General features: G+C 41.9%; 1 protein-coding gene and 1 long non-coding RNA gene across 4 annotated transcripts in view; one reads left to right on the top strand and one right to left on the bottom strand.

Moving 5' to 3' along the window:
• Positions 1–409: 409 nt before the first annotated feature.
• Positions 410–9,826, bottom strand: part of TNFSF10 (TNF superfamily member 10) — a 10,556-nt gene continuing 1,139 nt past the window's right edge. The window contains exons 1-5 of one of the 3 annotated variants that reach the window (XM_040613414.1): positions 8,721–8,961; positions 6,840–6,992; positions 5,219–5,261; positions 4,367–4,486; positions 410–3,664 (exon numbers count right to left, since the gene is read on the bottom strand). In XM_040613414.1, the coding sequence (XP_040469348.1) occupies positions 3,216–3,664; positions 4,367–4,486; positions 5,219–5,261; positions 6,840–6,941 (714 nt within the window). In that variant the 5' untranslated portion in view covers positions 6,942–6,992; positions 8,721–8,961 and the 3' untranslated portion in view covers positions 410–3,215. Of the gene's footprint in view, positions 3,665–4,366; positions 4,487–5,218; positions 5,262–6,839; positions 6,993–8,720; positions 8,962–9,826 lie in introns of those variants that run through there. The other 2 variants (XM_040613412.1, XM_040613413.1) reach the window with 2 other exon arrangements.
• LOC121096855 overlaps positions 8,975–9,826 on the top strand; it is a 20,091-nt gene continuing 19,239 nt past the window's right edge. Inside the window, exon 1 of the long non-coding RNA XR_005830706.1 lies at positions 8,975–9,768. This is a non-coding gene — a long non-coding RNA (uncharacterized LOC121096855). The remainder of the gene's footprint in view (positions 9,769–9,826) is intronic.

Here is a 9,826-nt window from a genome sequence, read left to right as displayed (position 1 = left end):
AATATATCTTCTACTGTAGCTTGGTAATGGGTAAGGATCAGATGTTTTCCTACTAAACAGATTTCCCAAGTGTTTAAATAATTGCCAAAGCCCAGAAACACGAGAAGAACCTCAAGGGAAGGGCTCAGTGCTTTGTAGTCTCTGGTCATGAAATCATTTTCAGCGATTTCTTCAGTGTACTGCTTCCAGATGCTGTTCACCAACTAGGGGGGGTCTGGAAGCCAGTTACATGACATAACACAATATGGCATTGCTCAGTGGTTTGCATTGTGTCCTTTGCATTGCAACTGTTTGCAGCATTTAATGGATTATAACTGATACCAACCAGTGTCGGAGAAATTAGTTTAGACAGGGTTGTTGTTATGGAAGCTATAAGATAACAGCAATAACCGTTGCAAGACTAAAAAACTATTTACTAAAAATGTTTTATATAAAATGCATGTAGAAAAATTACACTATTTACATGTTACCACAACCTATAACCACAAATAAAAATTTGCTACATTCGCCATTCAAGGTAAAGTGAGATGAAAAGTATGATTCAGCGTGCAAATGTACAAACAGAAGTTTCTGTCTTTCCATTCATCTTCAAATGAGTCCCATCTGATGTTCCTTGATAATCTCCCCCCAAAGTAACATTGGCAAGCATGCCTTTGGATTACCCAGGAATAAAATAGGATTATTTGGTGTGATCCCTGTTGCGATATGCTCTGCATGCAGAGAACAAGAATATGTACATTTAGATACAAAAGGCAGGCAATGCCAGGGAGCATTCCCCAAGTGACCGTGGGCACAGTGTTACATAATGAGAGCCGAGGAGAGAACATGCAGCAAAAAAATCGGTGTGTAATAGTTTCTCTCAGCATCAGCTGAAAGTTTGTGGAGTCCCCCACGGTTTCCTTCCAGTCCTTTCTAGCAGCCGCTAGTGCTCTTACACAAATCGGTTCTTAGCCAGAGAAAGTTTCTGACTCTAAGCTGTCACCAGTACATCTGAAATAATTTTTCACAGTTCAAATAACTTTTCTTTCAAATAAGCTCCTAAAATAACATTTCTTAAAAAAATTTAATAATTAACTTTTAAATATAATAAATTGTGAAAATAACCTCAAACCTGCTAACATGGGTCAATCCTGTGCCGAGATGGAAAAGCCCAGTCCGTTTGCAAAGTGAACCTACAAAAGTCATTTCTCCAAAGTAGCGAACACCCAGATATGTAGGGAATGGTTTTGTTCTCCCCAGCATTTTCTGGCGGGCAGAAAATTTCTGAATACAATACTGAAATCGAAAAGAGAACTGTAGAAACATTTTTCTGATCTCTGTTGAAACAGGTGATTTGAGAATGAGGCAAACCAAAGTGTTCCAGTAAACGATGGAGAATTTCACGTGTTTTGCCACTGAAAACAGTATGTGTGACGCTACGTTAAAACAGCAGGCAAAAGTTAAAACTCATCGGTTTAGGCTTACGGCAGTGTGTTTCTTTGCCCTAACTTGTGAAACGGAGGGTATTCCTGAAATTCTTCTCTGGCTGCTCAAACACAGGTATTTAAGGGCACCAATGTACCTGCTTTTCGGAATGACAAATAAATGCAGGGGCTTATGCCTATTCTTTTCCTCTTGTTGACAAAGTAGTAAGATGAACGATGCCCATTTACTCACGAGGCCCGTATGCAAGGGCTGTAGGGTGATTTAATTACCAGAATGGGGAGATGAATGTGAGGGTTCCCACAGCAACATTAGTGTATTAAAAAAGGAAAAAGAAAAAAAAAAGGAGACAACCAGACTTTCCCCTGACATCATTCTGTTGACATACAGTAACATGTGCAGAATAACCGTCTTCCTTTCCCTCCAATTTTTTTCCACTTTCACCTTCTTTTCCCCGCTGTTTTCTCTGAACCTGGGCAAAATGCATTTGTGGTGCAAACTGGCATCGCTCCACTGACAGGGCTGCGGATGTACTGATTTATGCTGCCTGACTTTTGCTGTGTCTAGCTTACACTTGCAAATCTTTCATTTTCCTTTATTATATTTTTTTAATGTAAGAGTTAGAAAATATAGTGGCCAGTTTTTTTATAAAAAATATGGTTTACACAAAACTATGAGAATTTCCCACCCATTTCTAAAAATAAAGTAAAATCAAAACAGCATTACCTAAATATGCAGCTCTCGATCAAGTATAGATAGTTGTGTCTGTTCTCCTTAAGATATTAGTCATTGGGGTGTTATTTCATATTACATCCTACCAAATACAGGCCAGTACAAATAAACATGGAAGAACCATGTCATGCTTAATTTGTGGCAAATGTCTCAATGGAATTCAGTATTTACAGAAAAACACCTTTTTTTCTGGATCAAGTACTTGCTGTCAACAGTTTTACAGCATTACTGAACCTGTTGGAAGCGGGGTGAAATCTTTGCAGTACAGCAATTAAGTAAGTAGGCACTATCATAATGCACTGATCAAAATAGCAATTGATTTCAAAACCTCTTCTGTGCCATTTCAGCAGTTGTTTTTATGTACAATATCCTGATTAAGACAGACTAATGTGTTTACCCAAGCCATGATCCTGAAAAACGCTTAAGCACATATTTAGCTTCAAGCACATAAATACCCTGGCTTAGACAGACTCTTTGTGTGCTTAAAATTAATTAGGCGCTTAAGTGCTTTGTTAGGTGAGGTGAAGATGTGCAGTTTGAGTTTCTGATGGCCTTTTAACTTTTCTAAAACTCAGGTTCAAACAAAAACTTCCAGAGGAATTCCATGGGCATCTGGGAAGCAGTACTTGCAGAGAGGATCCCAATGGAGACCACGAATAAAACGTGATGGAGCATCCTCCATCCCACCTGCCACGGCTGAGCCAGCTGGGAGCATCTCTGCGGAGGTGGTGGCGAGCGCTTACCTGCCTGGGGTTCTGGATGAAGGTATCATCTGTGGTGTGCGAAATCCTCACACATCCCCGGCCTGGCTGGGCGGCGAGCCGTGGTGCCCGTGCCCGCACAGAGCATCGCCAGCATAGCTGCAGCCAGCTGCTGCTGCTCCTTCCCAGCTGCTGGGAGGGTGTCTGGCATGGTCGGACCTGGCGCTGAGTGAGCTGAGAAAGGGGACTTTGGTATTGTCGGTATTGCTACAGTGTTTGCTTATTATCCCCTATTTTACAGAATTTTAAGCCGGTCCTGACTAGTAAAACTGGCTCCTTTTGGAGCACCATTTTCACCTTTTAACTGATCATAAAGGCTCCAAAAAAACTTGCTTCCTTGTCCATGTCAACTATGTCACCATTACTGACAGAGACAAAAATCCTGTCCTCTCTTTTCAGCTGAAACACGCCACCTTGGTAGATGGAATAAAGTCCATATTCTGCCTTTTTAGACCAGCAGCTTGTTCTTGCGCTTTTCATAAGCAAAATGGGCTCTGGGTAATTAGTCAGTTTGTAAACATACTGGACAAGCTGTTTGGGGTTCCTGATCTGGGCCAACAAATCTGAATCCTCATTCTCATTTTCACGGAAACGAAAGTAAGTTTGTGCGTAGATGTAATACAAGCCCATCTGGGGTATCACTAACTCGCCGTTTCTCAGCTCCACGTTGTGAAGGAAAGAGTGGCCTTTCCTGGAGGACTCCCAGTTGTTTAGTTTTTGTCCATTCCCTCTTCTGGGTGAGGAATCTACTTGAGGAAAAAAGAAGAGAGAAAACATGAAATTAAGCCAGATAGTGAAGCCAGGTGTCTGCTAGTTGGGCAGTCTGGTTTTTAATAACGAAGTAAGGAAACCTGCTCTTCCCAGCGGTTCGTTAGGTCTGTTCTCCAACTATTTAAGGTCCAGAAGCGAGCTGTTTAGCTCTATGTGAGAATTCACACGAACCACCTTTATTTTTAATTTTTATGCTCCCAAATAAGAGAAAATTTATCGTGTTGTTACTTAGTGACAAAATTACAATATCCCTTTGTGTCCGATGCCCTCCAAAGCTGCAGGAACCCTAACGAGCCCATCATTAATATGGCCTGAATGTCAAGTCTCTCCTGTCTGTCTCGCGTTTCTAATGGGTCTGTCACCATAGCAGCTGGGACTCACAACTAACAGAAGGAAATTAAAGAAGAGAGGAAAAGTTCATGTTAGGAAGAAGGGTATTTCCCTCCTCCCCCCACCATGAAGGTTCCAGAAGAAAAGTTAGGGATGTATCCAGATGTATCTCCTCGTTGTACATTAGCCAAGAATTAGCCAAGAAAAATACTGTCTGGGACAAGACTTTGTGATGATTTGTTTCTTACTATACACTCAATGCAAGTATTAAAAAGTGTATGTAAGCATGAGGCTAGCAATGAGAGAGTAATTTCCGTGACCTTTAACTGTTTTTAAAGGTTTTTCCTTACTGCGTGGGGATGGCGACAGGGAATTCTTCCTATTGCTGTTGCCCGTCAGATGTGCCGCGATCCTGTTGCTGGGGCTGCGTGGGGGCTGCCTGTCCGTCGGCAGCATCAGGGCTCCTTCAGCTGAGGAGATATGAGAAAAGGAACCTCATGTTAGAAGCAAGAACATCAGAAAGTGAATCTGTCTCATCTGACCTGCTTTTCAAGAATAGGTATGTATTTTTTTTAATTGACTGAATCACAGACTGAACGCTATGCATTGGGTAATGAGGTTTACATTTCCCTTTTCCTCTTGCTCTCCTTGAAATGTCTTTACGTGCCTCTCTCTTCTACTTTTTCTCACCCCCACCCCACTCCTCCTCAAAATTACCAGCAGACAACCTAAAATAATCCACGGTACCAAACTCTCACATTCACGATCAGTACCTTTCTCAGTCAAGTATTCACAACCTTTACTCCGAATTTCCACCTGGAGGTTGAAATGCATTTGCTCAGCGTGTTTGACGCCGCATGAGCTTCAGCAGAGCTACTCCTTAACTGATCCGTGTGTACAGCAGTTCAGTGCTGCTTGTTCACAGGAAAGCAGGCTTTTTAAATGTTCCTGTAACACTATGGGACTGAGGTCCAGAAGCAGAGTCCTCTGCATCCACCTTGGTTACCTTGCTCTAACCACTTGACCGTATTTCTGGCTCCTGAAAAATTTGCCTTCTAGTAATAAGTAATCGTTTTTCAATGACTGGCTGCCGGTATGAGATTTAAGTCAGCGTCTTCTGCACTTCTAAAAAACTGAGTCACTACTCATCAGGTGCCACTAACAGCTCCTTTTTGCCACAGATAATAAAATTATTATAATACCGTTGACTGCAGATATGTTTTCCTCATAGCTTCTTGACATCATCTGCCAACACAAGAGAAAACGAATTAGTTTATCAGCAAAAACAGATAGGTAGAGGAAAAAGACACTTTCTCAGACCCGTGAAAATAAAGGATATTCTGGATTTGATCAACAAGCAAATAAAAAAGAGCCTATTAATTTGTTGTAATGAAGTATTTCTCCTTCTACATCTTTTATGTAACAGCATACGTGGGAAAACATTTTCCAGGGAGCTCAGCCATCTAGGTGTTAAGTCTATTGGAAAATTTGTCCCTCACGCTTTTTTCCAATAAGAGATACAGGATGCAAGCACAAGCTTCCATTTGCAGAATACCTGGCAGCATACACTTCTGTGAGATCCTAGCTCTGAGAAATTTTTATGCCTTTACCTATCTATTTAAGCTCTTAAACCAGCTTATATTACTTTCTGCATTCCCCTTCTTTATAACTGTTTGCTGACTGCTGACACGTACTAGTGCGGTTACCGACGGTGGTGCAGCTGCAGCCAGTGTGCTGGTGGCTTGAGGCGATTTCCCTGCGTGACTAACATGGGCCCTGTATTGCCACTTACTGATGGGTTCTGCCCTGCCACCTTTCTATTTATCTATCTAGCCATCCATCTATATTATTGTATTACTGTTATTATTATTGTTGTTGTTGTTGTTGTTATCATCATCATCATCATAATTTTCATTATCATCATCATTATCATTTATTATTTCTAGCACCCAGGCTATCTTTTTTTAAGCGATCAGGGAGCTGGTAGGTATACTAGATGTGTAAATGTCCACCAAATAAAACAATATTTTCTTTACACAGAAGTTCAGGGACTTCACTGGCATAATTTCCACCAAAGGAGCAGAGATCTCTGAATACAAATAGAAGATTTATTTTGGGTGGCAAGATCCGCCAGGTAAGTTTCAGCCAGATGTAAATTTGTATGGATAATCTTTTTTTTTTTTTTTTTTTTTATGTGCTGGAGATTTGAAAACTGTTCCAGATTTTGGCCTTTCTGATTTTTCAGCCAGGCTTATTTTCTTCTCTGTGGCCAATATTGTATGTATTGTGTGTGAGTCATGCAGAAGATGGTGTTCTCTGAACGCTGAGCCGGGAAGGTGCTGTGCCCGATGCTGTGCACTTGCTTGCTCTTTCCTCCCCTAATACATTACGCAGCTCATGACTAGACCATTCCTCAGGCACCTTTTTACCTTTCCCCATGTTACATTTCATTTCATTTTCTCATGTCAGTCTCCCTACATTTCCAAGGAGGGAGTGACACCTCTGCTAGCACTATGAGCTGTATGGTCAGGGAGAAAAAAAGCTCGAGTCAAACACTTACCCCCAGGTATTTCAGACAAGCCAGCCTACACTGAAATTTGCTTAGAAAAAATGGATTGTCTCTGCTTTGTTATTTCCTGAATGTAGTGCAACCACTGTCCTGGCGGGTTTTTTGCTTCTGTGCAAGCATTCTGCAGCTGAAGCTGTGCCATGACTATTGCTTTGCAAAAAATCTATCCGAGAGCCCCCTTTATTCTGCCAGTAGGATTCTTTGAATTGTACCATCACCCAGCACACTGTTCCAGTGTGTCGGTTCCCAAATACCTTTTTAATTAACTTTCCCAGGTGCCACTTTACTTGCCAGCAGGGATCAGCCACTCTGTCTTCACTTTCAGTTAGATCCAAGTTTTGGATGAAATCTCCCATTTCCTCACTGGTGAGACAAGCAATGCCGCTCTTGGAGTACGTGTCCCGGAGCTGCAGCGAAAGAGAAAGCCAGGATTTTTCTCCTGTGATGCGCTCACAGAGATGCAGCTGCAGTATGTCACTAAATTCACTATGCTGAGGAACACACTTTCTTTTCTTTAAAGCATTTGCTAGTACAGTGCAATGTATATTATGCAAAAAAATATATGACTATGTAGACAGCATGAGTAATTCATCCTGGTGTAGCTTATTTATTTAACTATGATGGCATACCTAATATGCAAAAATATACTTGCATTATCTCCATGGACATAGTTTTGGTACCCAGCACTCAACTAAATAAGCTTTGTGAAAATTCAGTACCCAAATCACTCAGGTTGTGAATTCTTCTAGTTCTGCATTAAAAATATTTCTTTTGCAGAAGGGCTTTTTCTTCACAAATTATTGAGGATGAAATCAAATACTAGACCTTAAAAGTATTTTCTATTCTGTCTGTTCAGCCAGTGCATTTTTAATCCAGGCTTTTGCTGTTATAAATCCATACCATATCCTCCTCATATCCAGTCTGGGGTCTCCTCTTAACTGTATTTGACCTAGTAGTCCAGAACAAAGTCCAGGCAGCAGAAATGACATTTGGGTCCAAATCAAATTAAAATGCTGAATGCTTATGACATGGGCCTGTGTCTATATCCTCTAGTCATAGAGAAAACACCTTTTTTTTTTCTGATAAAAAGAAATAAGTTTGAAAAGAGTGGCAAGACTCCTGTTGGCTCCCAGGGAATCCGACTGGGAGAGCTTATAGCACTGCAAAAAGCTCTTCCCGAGCTCTGCAGCATCCGCGGGCCAGGCGACACACACACAACTCCAGCTGGCGCTGTTGGTTAATGTACGAGCCCACAAACCCGCGCTGCCTCCAGCAAATGCCACAAGACCAGCTCCTGTGCGCTTGGAGCTGGGCTGCTGCTGCATCGGCTCCAGCCTGGCAGGGCTTGTGTGCAGCAGAGGTGCTGCAGGAGCTGGGAAGAACCAGCAATAAGCTCGCACAGATGGACTTCTGGTTGCAACATTGACATTTCGCCTTTGTTCTGTTTAAGAAGTTTGGTTAGGTTTGCTAAACAGATACGTTTAGGAAGAGATTTCCCACTCCAGAAGGATGGGGAGATTGAGCCATACTGCCCTGCCGAACAGCACCTTGTTGCAGCAGCACGCTCCACCGAGCTTCGTCTGCTCCTTGCAATGGTTTTGTAGTTTGTAGGCATCAGAGTGGCACGGGGCCAGCACTACAAGTGTCTGTGAAGGTTTCTGTGTCTTTGCTGAGGAGTACAGTGATAAATCAGGTTTCTTGTTTCAAGAAAGTGATTAATATGAGGTGCTTGTAAAGGCAAAACCGCACTTAAAATTAAGGGCTCTGGCAGATTTAACTATGCTAGCTTCTACAACAAAGTAATCTGAAGAAGCAGGTTTTTTAAAAAAACATAAAATATATGTGATCAGTTGAGCTGTTACTGTGTATTGTCTGACCAGATCTCCTCACTTCTGAGCTTTGCCCTCCAGTCTGGAAGCACAGTCCTCCTTCAGCGCTTCTGCCTTCTCCTTACCTGCACACTTTCCCCCTAACAGCTTTAGCATCCTGGCCTTGGGACAGTATTTTGCACACATTTTGAAATCCTCCGGGAATGCAACCTTGTGTTAGCACCATATGGTACTGAAGGACTGGTATTTCTGTTTTATGGGTAGAGAAAGCAAGGGTGTTGTAAGACTTGCTCAAATGAGGTTTACCTGTAGCACTGAAGTCTTTGAGGACAGAAGTCCTGCAGGAATACTGTCTTGTTAAAGCTTCTCTCCTATTCCAGGAGCTGTATGTGGACTATGTTTTCAAAACAGAAGGAAGTCTGAGGATATTTCCCTTGCAGGCCTGTATCCTGAAGCATAATGAACTTTATTGTGCTCATGTCTCAGCACTTCCTCCCACAGCAGAAGTGTTAAAACAAATAGCCATATTCGTAGTCCTACTCAGATTACTGCAGCTGTAGAGAAAAAAACCCTGCTAGCTATACATTATTCTTTTTCTAAAGATAAAAATATTTGTAGTCTGGGCAGACATAGTAGTTTGGTGAAGGTGTAGAAATGCAGATATTATGAATGACAAAGGGAAGAGAAATGGGCAGGCAAAAATTGCAGTTTATCTTTTGAGATTTATTCCACATGCACCACGTGGATGCCTGGTAGCAGACTGTGTTTCTGGATAAGCTGCTTCCTTATTTATTGTGCACCAGATGGCACATGCAAGAGTATGTGCTTAAGGAACCCCCTCCAGAGCCAGTAACCTTACTCTGCAGCCCAGCAGAACTTCAGGGTGGGCAGATTTAGCTTTTCACACCAAGTGCAGGCTTCTTATTCTTCTGAAAAAGTGAGTTGTATTTTGGGCAAGTATCGCTCGATACAGTTGTGTCCCAGGTACATGTTTGAGTAAAAGGAAGGGAAAGGTAAGTGTGGTTACTAATTACTTAGATTGGCAAGCTTGTTAGCAAAGGACTCCCAACCATATGCATGAAGAGATGAGAATGCATGAATGTGTTTTTCATTAGCAATATTATGTAACCAGATTTCCTAAAATCAACAGGTTTCTGCAACACCCCACCCCCCCATTTCACCAAATGTGGGGCAGCCACAGCTATGAACTTAGCAGGAAAATCTGTTTTGTGCATTTCCCAAGTGTGAGCCCTGGCTGCAGAATGACTGCATCCCCTTTGCCATTTGCTTCACAGAGGACTTTGACACCTCAGAGGACTCCACCTATTAAACCTGATGTGGAATAAATGCACAGGTAACGTAATATTTTACATTTTTGCAATACTCTTTGAAGCTGTGTAACTATAGCACAC

This window comes from Falco naumanni, chromosome 13, assembly GCF_017639655.2.
Source record: "Falco naumanni isolate bFalNau1 chromosome 13, bFalNau1.pat, whole genome shotgun sequence".
Classification (NCBI taxonomy): Eukaryota; Metazoa; Chordata; class Aves; order Falconiformes; family Falconidae; genus Falco; species Falco naumanni.
The sequence above is the reverse complement of the archived record's forward strand: the minus strand, read 5'-3'. Positions and strand labels throughout refer to the sequence as shown.